The 26,636-nt window shown below is 48.4% G+C and overlaps 1 protein-coding gene across 3 annotated transcripts in view; it reads right to left on the bottom strand.

The window, feature by feature from the left end:
* The window catches only part of LOC144111151 (uncharacterized), an 88,196-nt gene that overhangs the window by 20,947 nt on the left and 40,613 nt on the right, over positions 1–26,636 (bottom strand). For 2 of the 3 annotated variants that reach the window (XM_077644306.1, XM_077644305.1), the window contains exons 3-10: positions 26,557–26,596; positions 14,579–14,690; positions 10,218–10,689; positions 7,961–8,115; positions 6,926–7,091; positions 3,969–4,123; positions 3,040–3,299; positions 1,597–1,875 (exon numbers count right to left, since the gene is read on the bottom strand). In XM_077644306.1, the coding sequence (XP_077500432.1) occupies positions 1,597–1,875; positions 3,040–3,299; positions 3,969–4,123; positions 6,926–7,091; positions 7,961–8,115; positions 10,218–10,558 (1,356 nt within the window). In that variant the 5' untranslated portion in view covers positions 10,559–10,689; positions 14,579–14,690; positions 26,557–26,596. Of the gene's footprint in view, positions 1–1,596; positions 1,876–3,039; positions 3,300–3,968; positions 4,124–6,925; positions 7,092–7,960; positions 8,116–10,217; positions 10,690–14,578; positions 14,691–24,815; positions 24,917–26,556; positions 26,597–26,636 lie in introns of all 3 variants that reach the window. The other variant, XM_077644307.1, reaches the window with a different exon arrangement.

The following is a 26,636-nucleotide window of genomic DNA, read 5'->3' as shown; positions in this document are numbered from 1 at the left end:
TTCCGTCGGCCGACACGCAGTCGTCGACCGGTAATCATGAGTAATCCTGCTGAACGGCTACTTCTCCGGACTGCGCGATGGTGAGCCAGATAGCTAGCTTCCTTTAGTCCCATTTGTTGAATCCTCCAAGGTGAACTTGCTGTGTCGGCGACCTCTCGCATTTCGCAACCTCCTCCATTCTCCCCTGTCGACAGTTTCCGAAGAGGATTCCCTCCAGTTCGCGAATTCGGCGAGGTCTTCGTGTTCAATGAGCCGGAACCGGCGACTCTCACTGAGGCACGGGTTTCCGCGGCGACCGCAGTCGGCGATCCTGCGAAGCTTGAGGGCGAACGTGGAATTGCGGAATCCCGCGGGAAGGAGGTCGTACACGTAGGCCGCCTGCTCGCGGAGGTCCGGGCTCTGTTGCACCGCCTCCATTCGCTCCACCACAGGGCCGCTGTGGTACCGCGTCAGCTCACCAGTCTCGGGGTCTTTGCGCGGGAGGTCTTGGTAGCGCTCGGCAATGTACGACATCAAGACGAGGCTGAACTGGAAGCACAGAACACCCGCGACCAGGAGCAGGTGCTCGAGTGTGTCCTGGCCTTCGCAGAACTGCTGCTTCCTGTGCCACGGCTGACGACGGTGCATTGTTGTTGTCCTTGCTGGCCTCTGGTGGAGTGGCACATACCCACAGTGGGGGATGGTGCATTGATGACGATGATGTCCTCGGACTTGAGCTTGCTCTTCGTCCTCTTCGAACTAAAACGCATCGCGTGAACCTTCTTCGTCCTTTGTTATTTCCTTGTTGGCCCGTTTTGTTTACTGAGCACGCAGGTAACAGTTCACAAAGGTCAGAGGTCAGAAGGCAACCAAAACACAGGGACACTTGATTCCATTATGTGTTGGCAATGCAATGACATTCGCAGCTGTTGCTGCCTGTGCCGGAAGTGGCTGGCGGGCCTTGGAGGCACAGATTGATCTTCCAGAGCTTTTCTCGTAGTACGCTTCACAGAGACGAACCTCGTCTAGTGACGTCACTGCCTCTCCGGTGAACTCATGAGCGAAGGATAACTGATAAGACGGTCATGAAGCGTACAGCGTGATGGGGACACACAATGAAGAACGAAGAAATACGAGCCGAACGTGGCGCGTTTCTTATTTTTTGCATTAAAAGCCTCATCGGGAAAAAAATGTGCCTTCGGTCAAAATATTCGCCCATTGGCTGGAGGGATGTCACGACGCCAGACCGGATAATTCCCATTGGCTGGCGGCAAATGAAGTCACCAAACCGGAAGTGGCGTCACTTCTGGTGGAGACAACAGGTTCTAATGCTATCGCATGGCAAAACATAATGTAATTAGGCGTCCCTGTTAATTTTTTGCAGCGCCTTACTGTGTGGTATCCTCTCGACCCACGTTGGGTTAGTTTCCTGTTTCTTCGCCTGCCACTGTATGCCTCCGATGGTGCTGCAAACCCTTCATGGTGCTTCCGGGCCAAGTAGCCCTCCAAAAAGACTTAACGCAATTTAGAGACTAAGAACTTCGATTCTCTTCGAATTGATCTCCTCCTCCCGTATTCAAGGCGGCCTTAAACAAACATGGGGAACCAGCCCCTCACCTGGTGGGTGAGAAAGTGCCTCGGCAGCCCATCAAAGTCCCAGATCATGAAGGTGACCTGGCTGCTGGTGGCCTGCGCCGTGGTGGACCCGATGGCGGCGGCGGTGCTCGCGGAGGACGTCAGCCGAGGACCCTTCTCGGTCTCCCTGGCGTCCAGGTCCTGCTTGCTCTCGGCCTCCTTGAGCAGACGTTCCACAAGCACCACCACCTCGGCCGGCAGGTCCTGGGGCATCCCTTCCCAGCTGGACGCCGCCGACAGCGCCTCCTTCGGGTGAGACGACTGCGACCACGGAGTTAAAATACGCAGACTCTGGAGCGGACGCGGGGCCTGCACTACCATGCAAAACCTTTCGCCACATTTGCTGTCCGCGTGGGAAGTCATTACGGTAGCGCTTGGCCATAGCCACTCCCTTATCGTCCACGAGAGATGCACTGGAGTCTACGAGAATGTTACAAGTGATGCCGTCTAGACACAAGTTCTCCTGAAGCGAGGCAGCAGGATGGAGGTAGGAATTCAATGCGAGATAAGGGCAAAAAACAAAAAAGATCGAACGCAAACGTGAAGAAATAGAGATTAAGGCAACTGTGCGCCATGTTAGACAGATGTGAAGGCGCGAAAAAGCGGTTGATTACACGATGCAACCATTCCAGCCAGTAATCGGTTTCATTCCGGGATTGTAAATGGAAAAAGGAGTATTTGGATACTTTTGTTCGGTATTTCATCTTTCGAATTTTATGGGAGCAAAAACATCCCTGTTATTCTTCACCTTTTGAAAATGCATGCGGCACATCATCTCTAACTTGATGTGTTTTCTGCGCTTTAGATGACCAGTGCCAATCCAAACGGCCCTTGAGAGCCTTGAGACTATAAAAGAAAAAACTTAATTACCAAAAGTTGCCAGGCCACAAAGTTTGCTTTTGGGCATTCAGGCGCAGTTACGTCGCCTGTAACTTACGTGTGGATTTTACGAGTACTATAACAGCGCATCGAGTACGCTAAACTAGGCACGCTATCTGTCAATAATTTCTTCGTTCTACTCAATAAAGAAGCTGCAGATGTCCCGCAAAGGAGCCCCTCCAACCAATGGCGTAGACCGATTCTCCCCTTGACCGATACCCTTGGGCCGGCTACAGTCGGATACAACTCAAGAACGAAGCGGCTTTTCCCCTTCGAAGGACCCCCTTCCAGCCAATGGCGTCGACCGATTTTCATGAACCTGCTAGCGTGACAATGCAAAGGGTGGCATGACATTGCGGGGAGAGGACTACCCCCTTTCATCTGTCACTTCCTGCATTGTCACGCTGGCAGGCTCATGAGAATCGGCCGACGCCATTGGCTGGAAGGGGGTCTTTCGAAGGGGGAAAAGACGCTTCGTTCTTGAGTTTATCCGACTACAGCGTAGCTCCTATGCATGTAAGCAGAGCACCTCATTCGAATGCCTACCTTCACCGAAGTGGAACGCGCTGTGACGCCGTGTCCTCCTCCTCCTCCCGCCGACCCGTCGGAGCTGCCCCCGTGTCGCACGTTGTTGTTCCGGTGGCGGAGCACACCACCCTGACCCTTGACCGAGCTTCGGGTGGAGCCCAGAAGGCGGCGCTTGTCCTCCTGGTGCTGGCGCTTGCGCTGCTGCAGGGTCATCTCGCGCACCACGTTCAGCGCCACGGCGTGGTGGTACTCGGCGTCGCTGATGTGGCCCACGTCCGCTGCACGCATCCACCAGAGGGTGCTATGTCTCCGTTACTCAATGGCTGCCTCACTATGCTTTTGTTATATGTCTGCTGTGATGCCTCGGCCGCGATCGTGACTACTAAGAATTGTCGTGTCTGAGGGCAGATATCTGGCGCCGTATTCTATAAGAATCCATATCTGGGGCCGTATTCTATAAGAATCCGTATCTGCCATCAACGCACCGTTACTTACCTGGCTAATAAGCAACCAACCAAACAAAATGGCCGAAATTGGCACCGAACCAGCGCCCATCAAAAAGGCCTTGGAGACACGAGTTTCACCGAGAGTTGAAAGCCCGCGATATAACCCATCCACAGGCTATGACAACCAGGAGCAATAACCCGCGCGAAATCATTCGTGGCATCGGTCAAGAAGAACTGCTTCGACTTCTGCCGTCTCCGAAGCAGCCTCACTTCTAGACGCTTGCGGACGTGAGGAAGCACGGTAAGCCTCCGGCGCACAGCTAGAAATGATGTACGCACAATAACCACTGGCAATGACCGACCCCGAAGTAGTACGTAGTTCTCAGCCCCGACGAGATGTCCCCAGCCCTCGAAGGCGTGAACCTGCTGTGCTAGAACGCCGTCCTCTAGCACTCGTCTGACTAGCCTATATAATATATAGGGGAGATTGTCGGTGCTTACGCTCAACCCAGTTCTGGTCGACGTCCTCGGGCGCCCTGGACAACAGCTCGGTCGGCAGCGCCGTCCACGGGGCCCCGTCTCCTTTCTCCGACGTTCGGCAGCAGTGCACGGCGTCCACCACAGACCTTTCCGCACCGTCGGCACTCTCGGTTCCGCTGTGGGAAAAGAAGGCAGGACGAACGCAGGAGGCGTGTCATTTTGAGCGCATTCTCAAACTTAAGGAAACCTTCCTTAAGCTCGCGATTACTCGGCGCCAGCTGACACGGGTGCGTTCATAGGACGGAGGCAGCCACTTTACCTATTTGACTGCGTAAGCAGTGCGAGTGGCATTACGCGAACATGGCGGCGTGTGTCTCTGCGTAACCGCCGAGTGAAGCTTCCGGCGCCTGCAGCTAGCTGAGCGCACGAACCGCCCCTGACTAAAGGAGAGGGGGAAACTGTATCGGCGCAAGCTGAGAGGCCGCCAAGAGAGCAGCGAGTGGTGAGAGAGGGAAAGTGGCACCGAAAGCGAGCGAGCGTCATCGGCTGATCAAACGCGGCGAGCCAAGTAAGGTGACACGCGTATAACGCAACTATGCACAAAATTATTAGAGAGCCATAAAGGTCAGTCAAAATAAACCGAAATCAGTTAGCGCAACTTTCAGTCAGTGGATGCAGCAGAAGGGAAGAGCGTCAAATGGAAAAGCACCATCCTAAAAGCGCATCCTGCTCAGGCAGTTCATGGCATCAGACCATTTGAGAAGCTGAGGATATTTTTTTTTTCAGTTGTAGAGAAACCATGCTCTTTAGTTGACGTCACAGATCGAGAGGATATAGCTGTCAAACAGCGCAAGATGATGGAACACGCGGAATATGATGCATCTGCGCTAAGGCGCAGCGGCAGTCCTACTTCGGCCATTTGAACTAGTACAGTCGTGAACCATATGAGCAGGAACAAAATTCTGCACAAAATTGCAAAATTATTTTATTATTCCTTTACTAAATATGAGAATGACATTTGGATTTTGAACGCCACGAGAAAAGCTAGTTAGAAAATAGGAAAACAAATCGCGCTTGTCACGTGTAATTATGGAGTAACCAATAAATGAATGCTGAAAGTTTGTTCCCTCTTACATTGCTCATGACTGTACATGGTGAATCGCGGTGTATCGGGCATTGCTGCTGGTGCAACGATGCTGCAAAGTACGATTAAAAAACTGAAGGTCCGATACATTTGATACGCCCTCACGTTTCTCTGTCTTTCTGTTACTACACTGCTATCCAGCAGAGAACAAAAGTTGCGGAGTTTTACACATACGAACAGCGCTGTCGCTTTTATTTATGCAGATCGGTGTGGGAGCAATAAATTCGACTACTAATGACGGGTGCCTTACATGCGAGCGCTGGAAGGCGATATACGCCTAGCATTTGGCCGCTAATCGCAGGCACATATCCGCTAATAAACAGTCTCGATGAAGAAAATGAAATGTCAAAGCGATGGCTATCGGACGCTGCAGGTCATCAATATGCCACGAATAGCGCGGGCTTCGATCTCGTTCTCGTGGACGTTTCAAATCGGAGATGGGAGTAAATACATGCTGCTTTGTGCGGCTGTCGCATTGATCGAGCTGTTTCTTCAAAGGAGGCGTGCGAGAGTTACGTAGCAGCAAATCTCTGACGGGAAAGCCACTCACTACAGCAAAGCATAGTTTAGCACTCGGTACGGTACTACGAAGAGTATTGGCTGCGCTGTAAATTTTAAGACGCCGATCGAGTTTGAATCGGGTGTGAAACTCGAAATGGAATGTTTTGTCTGTTTTCTTGTATTACACCTCAAAGCTCCGTGTAAGTTTCGAAGTTTTAATATACGCTGCAAACTCTCTGTATGCCAGTGCCATATATTTAGCAAACTTCTCAATATTTTGCACAATTTTGTTTACTTTATTCATTGTTGTGTAAAGTGGCCTTCCTGCTTGACCTAGCCATGGTCCGCAGTATGTCCGTAAATAAATAAAATGAAATGAAAATCGGCGTCACGGTCGTAAAATTCAATTGGCTGGAGGTAAGGGACGTCAACAGACCGGAGCGTTGCCATTGGCTGGACAGAAGTGACGTCGCCAGACCGGAAGTGTAATAACGGAGTAATTACTCATTGGCATCCACCCAAGCGCAGCCACACGGCTACAAAGGAAAGCTATACAGCTTGAATAGCAACTTCGCTGTTAAAGAAAAATTCGTCCTGGCCCGGGGTTCGAACCCGGGACCACCGTTGCGCCCAAGCATTCGCTCCACCAACTGAGCTAACCGGGACGGCAAGCTTATGGTCGGGCGAGAGCGAATTGATCAGTAACTCGAAGTGGGAACAGTGTTGGTCAAATGTTTATGGCAATCCTCCAAGGTGGAGTAGATTTGTAATAAGGGAGTAATTACTCATTGGCATCCACTCAGTGAGTAATTACTCCCTTATTACAAATCTGCTCCACCTTGGGGATTTCCCCTAAACATCTGACCAGAGCGGAATGGACCTCACTGCCAGTAACGGCATCAGCAGCTGCTAATGCAGTCGCATTGCAAACACGTGATAGAATTAGGTGTCCCTGTGAATGTTTCTTTCGTAGCGAAAAGCTTCACTAGGCTCGTCAACACCGGGCTTCGCGTGAGCCACACTACAGATTTGCCACAGCTGCGCATGCGCGAAACCGAGTGACGTCACGCGGAGCGCAGGTGGCCGCTGCTGCCGCAGCCGTCGTCGCCGCCACGCACTGCCTCCGTCGTCTGACCTTCCGCCATGGAAGGAGGAGAAGACCCAGAAGTGGTAGCGTGGGAGTTGCCTCAAAAGCAGCATGTATGGAACCTTAAGCTAAACCACGAGCATCGCCAAGAAGCTTTTCGCTTCGAGATATCCAGGCTTAACACTTTAGCTAAGCCTCAGCCCAACTTTTTACTTTTCATCTTAATCTGGTTTTTTTGCCGCTCACCCGGCGTTGAGCAGCGCCCTCTTGAGGCTAGACTTGCCGGCGCCGGGGCATCCGATGATGTAGAGCCGAGCACGGTACAGCGGCACGCTGCCTTCGGCGCACGCCTGCTTGTAGGCCCGCACGGCGTCCGGACCCCGCGCAACCACCTCCACGGGCGTCGAGCTGCCTGCATGTGCGGGCGGCGCGTCGCCATTAGTGCCGTGTAAGCAACCGTACTCGAATGTCTTTGTTGCAGCTATACGTCTGTACTACGTCATCCAACCTTTCTTTCCGCGAAAGCCATTCTGTTGAGGGAGAAGACGAACCATGAGCAGACAGCACAGTATACATCCCACTGCTCAGTGCGCGGAGTTCAGTAATGATAATAATAATAATAATTGGTTTCTGGGGAAAGGAAATGGCGCAGTATCTGTCTCATATATCGTTGGACACTTGAACCGCGCCGTAAGGGAAGGGGTAAAGGAGGGAGTAAAAGAAGAAAAGAAGAGGTGCCGTAGTGGAGGGCTCCGGAATAATTTCGACCTCCTGGGGATCTTTAGCGGAGTTCAGTACCGAATTCCTATTCTCCCGAAAAGGGCAGGTTCTCGCCGGGCCAGTATTGAGGTCAGACTGGTCAGTGGAATAGAAGCTATCTCACTGCTCTTTTACGCTTTCTTTAGTTCTGCCATGCACCTTGAAAGAATGGTTAGAGGTACGGAGCGCCCCGGTTTCTCTCCAGCGCGTTAATATAGAGCAGGCAGGAAGACAACTCTGTAGACCTTACACATGCAAAGCATGACACCAATTTGTTTTTATGTGCGGTGTGAAACGCTTGGTCCGTTCTCCTCGAAATGCTTTTTATCACTGCCGACTGAATGAAATTACCTCGACACACTTAATTAAGGACGCCATCGCTTTCAAGTTTCACAGCTCTCGCGCACGGGAACAGTACTTCTTGTGGTTATAGCGTTTGAGACAAAACACCTGACGTGGCAGAGACGTGAGCACACTACAGTGAACAATCTGGGGACAAGGTGATCAAGGTCTTTCCCTTACATGGGGCGACAAACTTTGCCGACACCGAGATGCCGTAGAGGTCGATGATGAGCCACAGCCGCTCCTTGACTGGCAGTCCGGAGAACAGCGCCCCCTTGTACTCGTTGTCTACGAATAGCTGAAAGTGACCCTGTGCGTTCACGTAGAAGGTGAGCCTGCAACGAAGAGAAGGCGCGGCAGGAAATGACGTCACGAGTCTCTTTGAAACTGCATACATCATGGAGGAAGCAAAGATCTCAGGAGAGGCCGTTACGTCACATTTTTTGAAGCCGGTCGTGAAGGCCGCTGTCTCAGTCCGATTGCGCATGCGCAGCAGACAATGCGCAGCAGACGACGCCGCTGCACCCAACGTTACCATTGGCTGCGCCGTCGGTCAAAGATTCCCAGTAGTCCTTGCGAAAGTACGTCACTTCCGGCACACATTTTGGCGCGCAGCTCGGATAGCGATCGGATCTATCCTGAGCTTTTATTCCTCCATGGTATATACTAAACGATGCATCGAGAGGTGGGTTTTCGGCGAAAACGGGACGCGAAGTGTTGTAAGACGAAAATCCGGAGACCACGGAAATGGACCTCAAGAACACAGCCGAGCATACCAAGGACGATTACGCTGCTGCAGTGTGACGCGCTTCTTACGAACACAGAATTTTTCAAAGCTGAGCGTAGCCCTGTATTGCCGTCCTAATCAAGTGTGTAAAGTACGTGCTAGCGTCGAAGGGCGCTTACGGAAAGTTAAAAGGCCTCCCTAATGTTCTTGTCAACTTCTGTTAAGCTGAAAAAAGTGGCACCAAAAATGTTTATTTCCATCGTCTATGTACAGACACGTCCAGTTCTATAAAGTGAACACAGGAGCGCGTGACGAAGTTGAACCACAGCTTCGCAGAGTATCACACGATAGTGACGTCCACGTTATTGCTCACCTTCAAGAAGCGCGGAAACCGTGGGAGTTCCCTGCGCTCTCTGGGCGGACTTGTTCATTACTTCACAAGTGTCCCACATATGGTGCATACGTGTTCACTGTAAAAGTGGACGGCCCTCTACAATTACAAAGCTCGGAGAAACAAGATTCAGCGCTAACGAATACACCTACTCAGCACGTAGTGTATTTGCCGAAAGTAACCGAGCAGCCGCGTTGGCGGCTGGAGGGAGCTAGCAGCCGAGCAGCGGTGTTGTCTCCGGTTGTGGTCTCCGGCGCTGCCAGCTGCTCCCGGCTGCGAGTGTAAACATAGCCCACGTGATCTTGCTTCGCTCAGTGTGACAGCGCTCCGAAGCAGACCGAATGCGCGAAATAGCTTGCCGCAAATGCTGCTCGCTTACTTATCAGCTAAGGAAGGAGAGCGAGGGTGAAGGCTTACGTCAACAAGTGTGCACTCGCAGGCGGGGAGCCCAGTGCCGCCGCTCGGCTGCAAGCCCACTCCGGAAACAGACGTCGACATAGCTGCTACGTTACTGATTGAACTGCGCGAAAGAAACGGGGACCAAGAAGAAACAGGTACACACACACACAGCGGGACCAAGAAGAAACACGTACACACACACACACACACAGCGCTGTGTGTGTGTACGTGTTTCTTCTTGGTCCCCGTGTCTTTCGCGCAGTTCAATCAGTAACGAAATCCACCAACTAGCCCGCTTCAAAACCCTTCTTGCTACGTTACATTTAGCATACCGTATAACGGGTCAACGTTAGCGTTAATAGAGTACCGGGAGCCCACCCACCGCCAGTGCGCACGCGCTGATTGGCCCTGATGTTGCATTCATGCGCACAGCTGCCGGGTACTTGGCGCGCCCTCAAGGCGATCTACGCATGCGCACTAACGGCGCGCGAGTACCGGCACTCCGTACTCCGGTAACGGTAACAAGGTATACGGTATCATTGTTTTTTTTTTGGGGGGGGGGGGGGGGGGGTGGCGCAGTATCTGTCTCATATATCGGCGGACACCTGAACCGCGCCGTAAGGGAAGGGATAAAGGAGGGAGTGAAAGAAGAAAGGAAGAAAGAGGTGCCGTAGTGGAGGGCTGCGGAATAATTTCGACCACCTGCGGATCTTTAACGTGCACTAACATCGCACAGCACACGGGCGCCTTAGCGTTCTGCCTCCATAAAAACGCATCCGCCGCGGTCGGGTTCGAACCCGGGAACTCTGGCTCAGTAGCCGAACGCTCTAACTAACCACTGAGGCCCCGCGGCGGGTTACGGTATGATAAAGGTGTCTACTTTTGCCAAAGACGGTATACGTGCAGTCAGCGAAACTCACTTGGAGCAGCGTGCGATCCATCGCTCGGGCAGTGGTCTGATCCAGTATCCCTGCTTGGAGGCCAAGTCGGGACAGCTGAAGCGGGGCAGCGCCGTCGCGCCACCTGTCGCCGCCGACCCCGACGAGCAGACCACGACGGCCGCGGGGTCGTGCGAGGTTAGGCCTAGTCTGAGCGCCCCCGTCCAGGACTCGTTGGACGTCAGCTGGAGGGAGAGTCGTGAGCCGACGGCCACGGGTTTGGCGCTGAACGTGATGGCGTCGCAGAAAGACGCCAGCCGAGTGGCCCGCTTGCCGCCTTCGTCCACGAGAACGTTGGCCCCGTGCACGTTGTGGAAGCGCATGGCTCCGAGACCCGGTCGGCGGGGGGGCCCTCTTCTGCCAGTCACCGGAGACGCCCTTCTCCCGTTCACGACATCGTTAGCCCGCGGCTCCCGTCGGCAAGCCTTCTAGGGTGAAGGCACTCGTTGCAGTCCTGAACGGAAAACAAATTCCGATTTGGCGGGAAAGGTTTCATCCCATACAAAAATGTCCTATGGCCGACTATAGAATTTTGGCTTAAATAGCTATAGACATTTCCTATTTCTGTCTATAGCTGTCTATACAGGCTGATATATTTTTCTATAGAGAGCTTAAGACAATTGTATGGTTCCAAAGCTATAGCTTTAGTGGCATAGATTTTTCAATAGCTGGCAATAAGCACCTCTATGGGTGCTTATAGACGTTCGTAAAAGGCCATAGACGGACATAGCTTTTTCCATAGACGCCCATAGGAGTTTTTTGTATGGGATACGGCTTTTCCCGAGAGGAAAGTTCACTTATTGGACTGGCATTAACTGAACTTGATGGCTGTGATCGCGAGCATGCAAGTTCAGCTTGTGGACGAAGACAGAGACCACGTGAACGTACACACCATGTCAGCCATGTGTGCTCCCATGCCATCTCCACCCTCGAACTGACTTCCTCGCAGAAATTCACGTGGCGACGTTTTATGTTCAGTTCTTTGTGGCTGTCCCAACACATTCTTTTTTTTTTGTCTGAAATGTCCATCCCGTAATACATAGCCGCGACCTGCGGCTTTTTATCGTATTAATTTTAGGGTGGCCTCAATACACTGCAAGCCTGAACTATTGCAGGGAAATATTATTTGATTTGTCTTGTCTTTTGTCCTCCCACCATATTTTTGTCTGCAACAACCTAGGCGGAGTCATACATCAAATTGTTTTGGGCTGCCTCAACACAACCATTATCTGAAACACCTGGCCGAACAGTTTGGGCTCATTTAGTAGGTAGAGGACAACAATCGGGACCTCGCCCTCATCCATAGCTTCCTTTTCCAGCCGATGTTTGATCGGACAAGACGTACTTTTAAAAACAAGAAAACAGAATTAATTATCGTCCTGCTGATTGTTTCTATCAAGAAATAAGAAGCTCGTCAGGCGTCGTAAACAGAACAGAGCTTGCATGGAGGTAAATGAGCAGCGCGAAAGGAACAGGGACGACAAAAGGAAGCATATGCGACGAGAACTTGCACAGACCGATTCTTATTTCCACGACTGAGGCTCTACATTGAATTTTGGGCCTGTCTGTAATATCTGCTCTACACCACTTGGGAGGTTCATGTCCCCAGGAAGTGTGGCAAAGTTCCCTGTAACCACTGAAAAGGGCTCTGGCGGAAAGGACATGTGTAGCTCGATGCCAAATGAATTCAGTGACTGCAGGAATGTCTCTGAAAGATCCGCTTCTTGGTGGGCCAAGGATAAAAAAAGGATAAAAAGTTAAAGGATATAGCATACTTTCCAAAAGGGACCAAAATTTAACCTGGCGTTTTGCTCGGGCATTTGTGAACCCTTGGTCGTGATAGGAACAGTTAGTCAATTCATTGGTCTAGTGTTTAGAGGAAACCCCCAAGGTGTAATAGATTTGTAATGAATGAGGAATTACTCATTAGCAACCACCAAAACGCAGGCATAAGGCTAAAGAGGAAAGCTAGAGAGCTTCCACAGAAACTTCGTAGTTAAAAAGTTCGTTCTGGTCCGGGGTTCGAACCCGGGACCATGGCCACACGGGGGCAGTCGCTCTGCCAACTAAACGAACCTAATTGGTCCATTCGCACTCGCCTTACCGTATGCTAGCCGCCCCGGTTAGCTCTACGGGTAGAACGACTGCCCAGGTGAGGCGGTGGTTCCGGGTTCGAACCCCGGGCCAGAACGAATTTTTCTTCAGCTACGAAGTTGCTATTGAAACTGTATAGCTCTTTTTTGTAGCCATATCGCTACGCTATGGTGGAAGCTAATGAGTAAATACTCCCTTTATTAGTCCACGTTTTCTTCGTCTGTGTTCATTTCGTGCAGCTCACAAGTCAATCAAGCCGCCGCGGTGGCTGAGTGGTTATGGCACTCGGCTGCTGACCTGAAAGACGCGGGTTCGATCCCGGCCGCGGCGGTCGAATTTCGATGGAGGCGAAATTCTAGAGGCCCGTGTACTGTGCGATGTCAGTGCACGTTAAAGAACCCCAGGTGGTCGAAATTCCCGGAGCCCTCCACTACGGCGTCCCTCATAGCCTGAGTCGCTTTGGCACATTAAACCCCAATAAACCGAACATGTCAATCAGTAAATGCCAACCAGCCGCGAATGAGTACTAATTGCATGAAGTATGACGTCACTATAAAAAAAAAGGCAAGCGCCCTGAAACTGAGCAATGACTGTACACATGCGGAGCAGGACCTTTTCTTGTAAACCCTCCGTAATTAGTGTCCAGTGCGGTGTGCGCAAAATAGTGAACACTGGATGGCAACGAAGCTTAGTACTGCTTGAGCAGACTTCGCGTTCACAGAGATGAAAATAAAGCTCGCACCAAACACCAAAAAAAAAAAAAAGCCACAGTTGTAGAGCTCTACCGACAGCGAACACAGCCCCTTGGACGCTGTATAGAAATGCGACTGCTTCTGGCCTCGCCTTAGCATCAAGGTCCAACTATCGCGCGACCGTGAATATACTACTCTCAGTCAAAACATTTAGTAAAACACGTTGCGGGGCTAGTTGGTTATGCATATTCTTTCGTTAAAATTTAAGCAGCGCTAACTTTTAGGACGAATTTCTTTTTCAAAACTGCAATTGCAAAAAATGATGCAGGGATGCATGAAGTGTGAGCAATTAGTTTAGCTTCATTTACTTTTTACAGTACACTGGTACGAAGAGCAAGGTCACGAGCAAGTGTTGTATCTTCTGACAGCATTTGTGAATCAGTCACGGATGACATGCTGAGGCGTCATTGTGCGTGCATAGAAGTCTTCCCGGGATCCTAATTAACTTGGTGTGGTTGTACATGTGCAATGCACTGCGGCAAGTCGTCGCAGCACCATTTAAACTGCCATGTCATAAACGTAATTCTACATCACAAAACCCATTTCTGTGCAATGTCATGATGCTGCGTAGTCCGTTCTCTTTAACTTTCACAACACCATCTATTCGAGATATATATATATATATATATATATATATATATATATATATATATATATATATATATTATATCAGACCGGAAGCCGTTCGACCATTAATATAATCGGCTGCGGATGTTCTGGCAGGTCAGTCATTTGATAATTATCGCAGTCCTTGACTGGCAACGAAAACTTAAAACACCGAGAGTTTGGGTAATCGAATTAACATCTGGCTAGAGGTGCACTTCAGATCTGATTATCAGGCAAGCAAAGGCGGAAAAGCAAAGATGCTCACAGGCAACAGGTCACTGGCAGAACTAAGCCTAAGACAGGCATCCCTACACTCCACTATCGGCCGCTTTTTCACCCCTCCAGCTTTTTCGCTATGTCGCTAAACGCCGTTCTTCGTTTTGAAACATGTTCATTTACAGAAGAAAGGTAGGTTAGTAGAAGAGGACAGATATGTTTTCGGACCCTTGAATGAACCGGGCTGTCTTTACGAACAAGGCCGCTTTCGAAGCAGATTGGCGACTCATTCGAATAGCACTGCATTTGTACATCTGGCACGATCATTTTCGCAAACCGTTGCAAAATATGCCCCTCCTATTAATACTCTCATTGTCCTCTGTACGTTTGTAGCTCAGAAATTAGCGTACCCTGACTCGAATAGAGTATATAACCTGAAACGGGATGCGCTGTAGGGAAACAAGGAATGTAACCGAGTTGTTTTGCCCGTTAGGGAATCAAGCTTTCAATCTTTTCAACAATGCTTGACAAAAAAAGGGAACAATTCCCAAGTGGGTCCGACAGAGGCAAAGAAATGGTTTAGAAATAGTCGGAGACGTCTCCCAACGGAAACAAAACCCTTTGGGAATCCCGGATTGCTCCGCTTAGCGGTTCGAAGGAATGCCGCTTCCTCACCGATTTGGACACCGTCCCCGAAGCGGCGGCAGCTCGTCGCCGGCGTGGAACGTGAAGACACGTCGGTGCTTGGCACGCCAACTTCACATTTTGCAGCCGCGCCGCCGCGATACTGTGAGCGAAGGAAGAAAGAAAAAAAAACGCGATAGAAAACAAAAGAGCGAACGAGCAGAAAGGTCGGCACAGTGAAAGAAGAGAGCTCCCGCGCCGCGAGTGCCCGGCTGTTCGTTCGTCTGACTACGGACGGGGACAGAAGGGGAGGGAGGGGGGGTGCGGCGATTGGCGAAGCAGTCAGTTCAGTGTTGTCGCTGTTCGTTGCCATGGTGATCCGATCCAGTGCGCGCGTGGCCTCGGCGGTCGCTGTCCACTCGGCAACGAATTGACTTTTGCGTTTAGAAAAATGAAAGTCCTCTTCGTCGGTGCAGCGTCACGTGTCATATGCGCAGCAAAGAAAGAAAGAGAGAGAGGGAAACGGGCCGAGAGACACGCTTATAATGGCGCCCGCAGAGCAGATGAGGTAGCACCCACCGCGCCGTTCGCAGTAGCCAACCGTTCGCGACGAGTTGCGGAGGCTGATGTGCTGTGTCCCAAACGTCGACGTAAAGACGCGAATGCTATCTGGAGGAAGAATGGACGAGGCAATGAACTTGAGCCAGCCGTGCATGCAAGGGCGTTAATCCGGACATCGATTTTTTTCTCCTCCTCTTTTGCTGCACCTTTCCTCCTCCCCCACTCCTGTTTAAGCGCCTGACGGCGGTCACTTGTTGCGATTACTCCTCCGTTACGACCGCTTTGCGCGAAGTGCAAACACAAGTGCCTCATTACCGCGCGAAAAATCAATGCCGGAGCGAGCGAAGTCACCTACGCGTACTCTATGCGGACAGGAATACCTCGCGGTGGTGTTTTTTTCTATGTTTGGTTTTGTTGTAGTTTAATGTTGGATTCAACTGACTTCCGCCGCTTGAATTACTCTGAATACTGTTCTTTGGCACGTCCTGTCCGTTGAAAACGCTCGCAACGGGGCGCGCGCATTTCTTAGGCCGCATGGCACTGGAAGGCGCTACGCAAGATGTACAGTAAGAATAGAATGTTGGGTGAGGCTACGCTGAAATACTTTATTTCCGATTGCTATTAGTTGACTTCACTCCTTTTCGATATTGAATTTCCATTTAATAATAGTTATAAAAATACTGGATGGTTATACAAAGAAATGAAAGGCGTACGTGGTAACTGTCTCGCTCTCCTGGACGCCTGAACCGCGCCGTGAAGCCTCCGCGTACCTCGGCGCCAGGAGAAGTGGCTCACCTGCACTAATATCCACTCACACTCAACTCCGCTCAAAGTCTTCTCCACTCGCACAAATATCCGTTAAAAATCAGACCGACTCACACTCACGTGCACTCATATCCACTCATCAGGTTCACATACAATCGCTCACACCACGCTCACATTTACCCACACATTCACCCATGTACACTTACACTACGTCCACTCAATCACACACTCGCGTCCACTCACTCATGTTCACTCGCTCACACTCAAGCTCACGTCCGCTCACATCCACTCACACTCACGTCCACCGATGCATCCACTCATTCATACGCCCCCTCACTCACAATCATATCCACTCACATCCGCTGACTGAAACTCACGTCCACCCACTCATACTCACCCACAATCACATTCACGTCCACCCACATTTACGTCCACTGACATATGTGCATGTCCACTCACTCATACGTCCACTCACACTCATGTCCACTCACAAAAGTGTTTGCTTATATTTAAATATTCTTTTTATTTTTCGTAAATGAACTGTAATTCAATGGTTTTTTTGTGTTTTTTTTTTGGAGGGAAAGGAAATGGCGCAGTATCTGTCTCGTATATCGTTGGACACCTGAACCGCGCCGTAAGGGAAGGGTAAAGGAGGGAGTGAAAGAAGAAAGGAAGAAGAGGTGCCGTAGTGGAGGGCTCCGGAATAATTTCGACCACCTGGGGATCTTTAACGTGCACTGACATCGCACAGCACACGGGCGCCTTAAGCGTTTTTCCTCCATAAAAACGCAGCCGCCGCGGTCGGGTTCGAGCCCGGGAACTCCGGATCAGTAGTCGAGCGCCCTAACCACTGAGCCACCGCCGCGGGGCATTTTTTTTTTTCAATGAAAGAACTTAATACCTAAGTTCAATGAAATAACTTAATACCTAAGTTACACAGCCTACCCTGTCTGTTTTCTGTCAGTCGCGTTTAACTGTTTGACAAGTTCAAAACATCCTTCTTTTCTCGGCACCGTGTTTTATTGATCATTGCGTACAACGACCATCCAAACAGCGTCAGTGTACTTCACCTTCTCTTTGTTTCTTAGCCGCGTTTTTTGTGCAGAGTATTTCCACCAGCTGAAAGCTCTTCTGTGATTGCAGTGTATTTATATAAATGATCAATAAAAACAGCATGCGAGCAGTCAACGCTCAACGACCACATTCCTCTTCTTGCGTTTTGCTTCGAAACATCAATGCGTTGTTACGCGGACATCTGAATTAGTTGATATTGCATTTTTAAAATAACAGTGCGAAATGGGCTCCACAAGCGCTGACACAGCGTCAGTGCCTGCGGTGTCCATTTCTTGAAGAAAAAAACAAACAAACTACGTTGTGTTGCTGCATTGTAACATTACCGGTAACAGACGCGTGAACAAGTGTCACGGCGAAAAAATGATGCGTTTGCAGTCCTTGCAGAAATTCTTTTCGGTGTTTATTTTGATACAAAACCTGATCCGACACCCTCGGCATTCCCTCAACTCGGTTGTTGATTTCATTTTTGTTGGTTTGTTACTTTTTGTGAACTAAATTTCTCTACTAAGAGCACGAATGTTACTGGAGGAGCCAATGAAGTTAGGAAAGAGAAAATACTTTTTTAAGACTTGTGCAAGGTTATGAAGCCGCGAAACCCCCTCTTTGCTGTTGCATGCCCTATTGAAAAAATGTGCACAGGTTTGAATAGGAGACAAATAGGATTATGGCACATTTCGTTTAACATTATAGGATGAAGCTTCCAAAGCGATTCAGCCTTTGAGTGACTCCTTAGTGGAGGGTTCCGTATAACTTCGATTACCCGTGGTTAATTACCGTGCATTTACATCACGCAGTGCATGTAAGTCGTGGGTTCGTACCCGCCCACTACGGTAGCGCTTCGATTGAGGAAAAATGTGAAAATTCCGTGTACTGTGCATTGTTAGTGCCCGTTAAGAACCCCAGGTGGTCGAGATTATCCGGAGCCCTCCACTACGGCCTCCCTCATAGACTGAGCCGCTTTGGGACGTCCATCCTATAAGGCCAAACCAAATGTGCCAGAATCCTATTTGCTGACCCGTTCAAACCTATATAAATTTTTCTGGTGTCTCCAATCTTGGACTTTCACCCTAATCCCACCTGGTTTTACTTCTCCTGTTTCCTTCTTCGCTGGCTCAAAATTAAAAAAAAAGACACAAAGGAAGGAATGAGACATGCATTCTGAGTCACAAATATGTCAGACCTATATGAATATACGATTGCGTTCCGGCAGCAGGTACCTGCACGCACAAAATAAATAACAAAGCCGTGCATCACGCGATGGCGTGCGCGCCTAATGTTTCCATTGTTCATGAAGCCAGAAAAGCACCTACCAGTTGGCAGTGTGCCACTTGTTTGCTTGGCTGTTAGAATAAAGCGACGTCGAAAATAGGGAGCGGAAAACCCAGCTACGCCTTTATCTCTTCACTGCGGCAGCCATACAAGGGTCCCCGCCGCGGTGGCCCAGTGGTTAGGGCGCTCGACTACTGATCCGGAGTTCCCGGGTTCGAACCCGACCGCGGCGGCTGCGTTTTTATGGAGGAAAAACGCTAAGGCGCCCGTGTGCTGTGCGATGTCAGCGCACGTTAAAGATCCCCAGGTGGTCGAAATTATTCGGGAGCCCTCCACTACGGCACCTCTTTCTTCCTTTCTTCTTTCACTCCCTCCTTTATCCCTTCCCTTACGGCGCGGTTCAGGTGTCCAACGATATATGAGACAGATACTGCGCCATTTCCTTTCCCCCCAAAACCAATTAGTTAATAATAATACTCAGGACGCCGCCCTTTATACAGTGCAGGGCGAAATAGCAAGGAAGGAGGGCAGAGACGCCCTCTGTCGGTAAGTGTACTTGCCTTGGGATATCCGGCAATGCCAGAGAAGTAACTGACTGCGTTTCGATATGAAATTGTACACTGCAGAGACGATACTCCGGCAAGACAAAGATAACCGCGCAACGAATATGCAAAAGATTTGGTTTATGGGTGTTTAACGTCCCAAAGCCACTCAGGCTATGTGGAACGCCGTAGTGGAGGGCTCCGGAAATTTCGACCACCTGGGGTTCTTTAACGTGCACTGACATCGCACAGTGCACGGGCCTCTAGAATTTCGCCTCCATCGAAATTGTTGTATCTTCTGACAGCATTAGTGAATCAGACACGGATGAAATGCTGAGGCGTCATTATGCGTGCATAAAAAGTCTTCCCGGGTCGAACCCGGGCCTCTTGGGTCAGCAGTCGAACGCCATAACCACTGAGCCACCGCGGCGGCAAAATACAACAGAGATTTGTCGTCCTGTCGTATCGATAGAACGACTAGTTGTCTGGCGTGGCGACAGAACTGGCTCTGTCGTTGCAACAGGAGACTGCTCAATACTACAGGAAGTCCTGTTGTTACTGCACGAATTTTTGTTGTCAGGTCCCGAAATACCACAGGAAAATCTGTTGTGGCAACAGAAAATTTTGCTGTGTTTTTCGATAGTGACGGTCCTTGTCATCTGCTGCGTGCTCGCAGCCCCAACTGGGCAGGAATATCTAGGTGCCAGTGAATGAGTTATGTGCTATAAAATGGTGCGATATAAAACGACCTCACGCTTTCGTGCAAGGTGGTGCTCGCGATCGTTTTCCACGTGTTGGCGAGTTAACAAAAAGGCATAGGCCTATTGCGCGTTGCTCTTGAAGCAGGAAAGCACAGAATAGGATAGTATAGGATAGATCAATGAAATATTTGCACCTGTAACCCCAAAATGGGTGCAAAGTATGGCCGCACACCCGTATAGTGGGGTGTGACAGTTTATTTATTTATTTATTTATTTATTTATTTATTTATTTATTTATTTATTTATTTATTTATTTATTTACCCTAAAGACCCAGAAGAGGGCATTACATAGCGGGGGAATGATGAATAGAAAGCACACATAACAAATGATGGTAAATATACAGAGGGCAGAGTTTGGGTAACATTTGGTTAAGTGCGGTATAACATATTGAAACCACAAAATTCAACACGTTCAAACAAGTATGCACCCCCAAAATGGGTGCAAAGTATGGCCGCACACCCGTATAGTGGGGTGTGACAGTTTATTTATTTATTTATTTATTTATTTATTTATTTATTTATTTACCCTAAAGACCCAGAAGAGGGCATTACATAGCGGGGGAATGATGAATAGAAAGCACACATAACAAATGATGGTAAATATACAGAGGGCAGAGTTTGGGTAACATTTGGTTAAGTGCGGTATAACATATTGAAACCACAAAATTCAACACGTTCAAACAAGTGAGTAATAATTAGGGCAAAATAAGTAACTAAAAATACAATGGCACATAAAAGAGGCTCCGGAGCTGTTCAGCACACAAGAAATGGCAAAGCAAAAAAGGACCGCCAAAAAGTCACGGACACGGTAAATCATTCAGCACTCTATGACGCATTTTCCGTGTTCAGAAATGTTAGTAAAGCTGTTTGAAAAGATGATACAATTGCAGGTACAATTGCGCCCTTTTGCCGACTGGGTCTTCATTGTTTTAGTGTCGTACAAGTTCTGGCTGCTTTAAAAGACGCTGGTCATTTTTGTGCACTCTTTTTAAAGTACGTGATAGCGCGATAAAGACATGGAGGAACGAGGAACACATCCGACGTGTATACAGGGCGCAATTTCTGTGTTATTTCTCAGACAGCGGCCACAATTTATACAAGCGAGTGTGTTCACAGTTAACCAAAAGGCAAAGCAAAAACCAAGAATAAATTAAGCTAGAAGCAAACACATCTTTGTGCAGCCTGCAGTATTATACAGGGTGTTTCACGTAAGACTTTCCGCAATTTTTAAAAATAGATTATTTCAGTTAGAAGAGAGCATTTTTCGGCATAGCAACGTCAGCAGTGTAGTACATCAGAATACAACTCAGACGTGCTAACTAGAACGCTGGTTAAATAATTTTGAATAGTTAACTTTTTAACTATTACTGTTAGGTTACTTAATGAGAGGCGTATAGCCCACCGTATGTAATATCCATGTCGATTTTTAGAATTTAGATCTCGGCGCTGTGGACCAACAAATTATGCCTACATTGTTCCAAAATACTTGCGTTTTCGAGAAGCTTGTAGGCAAAGCAACCTCTCCAGTGCACGTAACTCGTCGAGATAACAAAAATTTATTGGGCTACAGCACCGAGGGTAACCCCGATTTCGAAATTCTAAAAATAGGTATATGTATATTAATTACGGTGGGCTACATATCTCAATAATTAAGAAGCCTAACAGTAATAGTTAAATAGGTAAATATTCAATATTGGCTTACCAGTCAATATTCTAGCCAACGTCTCAGCTGCATTCTGATGTACTACACCACAGACAATGCTATGCCGAAAAATGCGCTCTCCCAACTCAAAAAGCCAATTTTTAAAAAAGTATTAGGAGTAACACCCTGTATATACACAAAAATTCTGGAAAAGCACTCTTTTTTTTTTCAATGGGAAGTTGTTTATGAATGCAATTTTTCCGCCTATAGCACGATTGCACTATAACAATCAATATAACAGCACATCCCTCCTCGGGACGCTTGCAGTTTTCTGCTATTTGCTGTCAAAAACGCACCCTATTAGTTTTTGCGAGCGCAGTAGTAATAATATTAATAATTGGTTTTGGGGGAAAGGAAATCGCGCAGTATCTCTCACATATATCGTTGGACACCTGAACCGCGCCCTAAGGGAAAGGATAAAGGAGGGAGTGAAAGAAGAAAGAGGTGCCGTAGTGAAGGGCTCCGGAATAATTTCGACCACCTGGGGATCTTTAACGTGCACTGACATCGCACAGCACACGGGCGCCTTAGCGTTTTGCCTCCATAAAAACGCAGCCGCCGCGGTCGGGTTCGAACCCGGAAACTCCGGATCAGTAGCCGATTGCGAGCGCAGAACTTTAAAAACAACGTCTTGCTACGCATATGAAGGTTAGACCACTATCCATCAATGCGTTCATAACAGCATGTATATTTTACGCTCTAAACACGAATATAGACGCCTGTATGGGAGTAAAAAGGGAGGAGGAGGAGGAGGAGGAGGAGGAGGAGGAGGAGGAGGAGGAGGAGGAGGAGGAGGAGGAGGAGGTTAACCGGAAGAATAACCGCTTTGCTATACCTGCACGGGGGGAAAGGGTTGAGGGGACAAAAAGATGAAGAAGAAAAAAAGAGTAGTAGGAAACTGAAGTAAGCTGTTCCCTAGTACAAGGGAGTGCTCTATAGGAGAGATTACTCCATTTTTATTCCTGTTTGTTTGGAGTTTTCCTCACAATTAAAAGTGAGGTGCAAGAAATCTGGGCTTTGGTTCCTTCGTCTCAGCCACTCCTTTGCCCCCATATACTGCCTCGACCGAAGAGCGGCGGGAACCGTCAGATATATCCCAGGGGAGAAAAAAAGCCTGCGTGCGCTCAGAAAATGATCGGGTGCCGTGCGAAAACGCGAGACGTGCTCGTAAATATGTACACAGGAGCGGCACCCGACGGTTCGTGACGGCGCGCCTTGGATATACGTCTGTGTACGCGTTTCCTGCTGCCGAATCTTTCTGCAGTCGTGACTAGGGGATAGGCGGGACCCTTCACGATTTCTCCTTTTCCCCTCCTCCGATAGTTTGCGTGGTCTTATAACGTGTACATCGAAAGCGTTTTTTTTTTTTCTCGCGTTGTTTACTGTTTCTTTTTATGTGCGTATGGTGCGCATGAGCTACCAGGTTTTGCGTTAGGGTATACGGACCTCCTTTAGACTGAGGACACTAAAAATTACATCTTCGTGACCACCGGGTGTTAGAATCTAGAATTCGACTCTTGATAAGCTTGGTCGGTTAAGCTAACTGTATTTAGCTAGTCGTACCACGCGCAGGCGCCAATGTGGGCTGGAATGCATGACAGTGTATTTGAAATTCACATTGCAACGCTGCGTAGTGCGCATAGAAATGATGCAGTGAGCGTTCTCATTCATTCATTCATTCCTCGGCGGTCTAATTTCGATGGATGCGAGATTCTAGAGACCGGTGTACTGTGCTATGTCAGTGCACGTTGAATAACCGCAGGTATACTCGAAATTTCCGGAGCCCTTCACTACGGCGTCCCTCATAGCCTGAGCCTCTTTGGGACGTTAAACCCCGTAAACCATAAACCAAACCATTCATTCATTCATTCGCCAAGGTCATGTATGCGCTTCAGAGCAGAGAATTCCTTTTACAAATAACGAATTGTACATACGCCAGTTCCAGCACGGGGAACATCAAAGTTCACTCAATGATGTGTTTTTTTTTTCGTCATCTAGCAGTAATTAGCTCTGATTGCATTTTCGGAGCTTTGTCCTAGATTTTTTTTTTCCTTTTTGCTCAGCCGACAGGCACGTAGCGAAGTGGGGCCCGGCGGGCCCGGGCCCACATCACACGTGGACAAGACTCAAGAACGATAAGAAAACAGTGGGTGTATTCAAGAGGCAAGATTACACACGCCTTCTTTACGACTTTTTGTTGTGTACTGCATGGCCGCTCCGGATATAGGTGGGAAGATCCGGGTTCCACCGCTCTGGGTTTAGCTGGGTGGAACGCGACGAGGCGGTCTCAATGTTCAGTGAGGCATTGCCTCAAAAAGTCGCCGCACTAGAGGGGTTCATGGAAGCCTCCCGCGACGCCACAAGCGCTTCCACCGCGTCTGCCCTCCACCATCGAGTATGCTCATTTACCTTAATTCCTCATATGTCGGTTTGTGACACTAAGTTAAGCCTAACGCATCGGTTGTCCGAGTACTTGCAGAGCACGTCGGTTGACATGAACGTCGCGTTAGGCTATGTAGACCTCATTTTGTGCAGGCTGGAAAGAATGGCTGCTAACTCTGAGGACGACTTCCTCAAAGTATTCTCTATATGCCGAAAAACAGCGGCTGATTTTGGCGTAAGCTCGAAAATGCCGCGAGTGGTTGGCACGCAGAAGCGTCGGGATAATTACTCTTCGACTTCAACTGAGGAATACTATAGGCGAGCGACATTTATCCCTTACAATGACGACCTCAGAGCTTCTCTTGAGCGCCGCTTTGAGACCCACAGGGCAACTTTAAGCAGTTTGCAGTTTTTTTCTGCCAACACACGCGTCTCTAAAAGGAACTTGAGTCCGTTCAGCTGGCTTTTGAATTTTACATACAGGACATGCAGACAACGCACTTCCCTGGGTGCGTTGAAGGTGCATATGTGCATATGTCATATTGAAGGTGCATATGTCGTCGGTTCGAATCCCTGTCGCAAGCTAGCCTCCCGCTTGAGTAGCACATGCAAGCTATATGCAACGAGAAATCGTATGACAGCACCCGAAATAGCTGTGAGACAAGTGGTTGTGTGACAATTTTGATACGAATGCCGAGAAAAACTTGTGTCGCATGATGAAGGACGGCCAGTGGCGAGTGTGATATATATATATATATATATATATATATATATATATATATATATATATATATATATATATATATATATATATATATATATATATATATATATATATACAGAGACGAACGACATGTGTGGGATTGGCTGAAGTGGCGGTGCTCGGCTTGCTGCGCGCGTCATATGGCCGCTTGATGACGTCACCGTATTTTTCTTGCCATGGCTGGGATTTTCTATACCATCTGCGTGTACACACACACACACACACACACACACACACACACACACACACACACACACACACACACACACACACACACACACACACGCAGGCCGCCGGCTTTTCTCGTCATGAGACTGGTAATGCTTTCGCGTATTAAAAATGCATTTGTTCATTAAGCAGAAGATGTAGAGATATTAAAATATGCAAGTTTAATATACACACAATGCACACAGTTTCTGTTACACACGCCTATAATACATATACATGAAAACAACAAGCCACATCGCACTTTTTGTTTTTGTCACTCCCTGCTCCCAGCTCTTTCTAGCGTCCATCGGAATGCGGACTCTTGCACGTGCGTCCGCTTGCTTTTATGGCGGTTTCGGATGTCTGGAACGGTCGCCGCCGACGGTCCCAGGAATCCAGTTACCCGTGCACGCTTCGGTTGGGCGTAAGACTCGTAACTCACACACCCCTCAAAAATAAAACACACAAAGAACAAAGCCACTAGCTTACAGCTATAGATTACTCAAGGAATGCAAGACAACTGCATGCAATAACAGAACATGAGAAAGGCTCACGCTCGCTTTGTAAATCAGGTTTCGATTTAAGCAAACGACACTGCGTACGTATACAAATTTCCTTCAATCGCGCGTGCCCTCAAGCAGATGATTTTGCTGAGGAAAGGCGGACAAGGATCGATGTTTCCTTCCCGTTTAGAACTAAAAGCGAATCAACACGAACGCAGGAATCTGAACTCGTCTTTCTACGACGGGAACTCGATCTACACGTTGCGAGCATTCTTCGAAACTTCGAATTATTGTCCTCTGCGGCTGATTTTCCTCATTTAAATTTTCTTAAACGCCTTGTCTGCTGCCTTTGTTTTTTACCTCAACGCTGGAGGTAGGAGGAGTCAACCAACGCGTGGAGTGCCTTTCAGCCAGTCCCGTGGCGGCTTCGCTTTCGGTTTTATTTTGTTTTTTAAGTTTCTGCGAAATGTATAGTTTAGTCGCAGACAATTTAGCCGCAAATTAGGCCCACGGAAATAAAAATAAGCGCGGACTCTTTGATTTACGTATCTCTCCGCCGATGGCAGAGCGGCAAGCAGCCACGGGACTGTCTGAAAGGCACTCCACGCGTTGGTTGATCCTCCTACCTTCAGCGTTGAGTTAAAAAAAATAAGGCGGTAGCCGAGACGTTTAACCGGATTTAAATTAGGGAGATCGGCCGCACAGGACAATAATTCAAAGTTTCTAAGAATGCCGGGAACGTGTAGATAGAGTTCCCGCGGTAAAAAGACGAGTTCAGATTCCTCTTTAGTGCGCCTAAGATATAGATAACAGTTGTTGCGGCTGGCAACATCTCTTCCTTACTTTACGTATTTTTTGGCAATAATATTCTACTACTACTACCACCACTAACGCTACCACTACTACCAATACTTCATTCCCGCCTCCCCGCCTCACTTAGTATATGGCCATCTCACAAAATACAAAAAAATACGTCAAGCGCCGAACAAAGCAACATGGACTGGTGAGGCATTTAGTTGGGAGAGCAGGGAGAGGACATTTTTTAAAATTAATTTTTCAAGCAGATGTAGCAAGTTCAATTTCGGCCGCACTGGCTGCATTACGATGGAAACAATGTGCGAAAACGATCCATTCCAATAATACACTAGTCGATTTTCTACGTCTAACATTGATTAATTTATGAACTGTCAAAACATGGTATGGCCGCACTTAGGTTGGTGCTAATGAGTAAATTACTCGTTTATAAGAAATTTACTCTACCTCGGGGAATTCCCTTCAAAAACATTCTGACAACAAATACACGGAGTATTGCTGTTGTGTTTTTGTTTTTTTAATGTTAATTGACTGTTACACCGTCGAGGCACGTTGGTAACATTTTTTTACCGTTACTGCAGTAATCTCGGCGGAACTGCTCAAATATCGAATGACTCATGGGCCGTATAACCGCTTTCGGAACAGCAAAACGCCACGACATGCAGAGTTTAATGAAATCGTAAGTACCATTTGTACGGTCGTCTTGGAATCGTAGGTGCGGGAATTTCTGCAAAATAAAAATTCAACTCAGTCACATGTTTCGTTTT

This window comes from Amblyomma americanum, chromosome 11 (genome assembly GCF_052857255.1).
Source record: "Amblyomma americanum isolate KBUSLIRL-KWMA chromosome 11, ASM5285725v1, whole genome shotgun sequence".
Lineage (NCBI taxonomy): Eukaryota > Metazoa > Arthropoda > Arachnida > Ixodida > Ixodidae > Amblyomma > Amblyomma americanum.
Note: the sequence above shows the minus strand (reverse complement) of the source record. Positions and strands in the feature narration are given on the sequence as shown.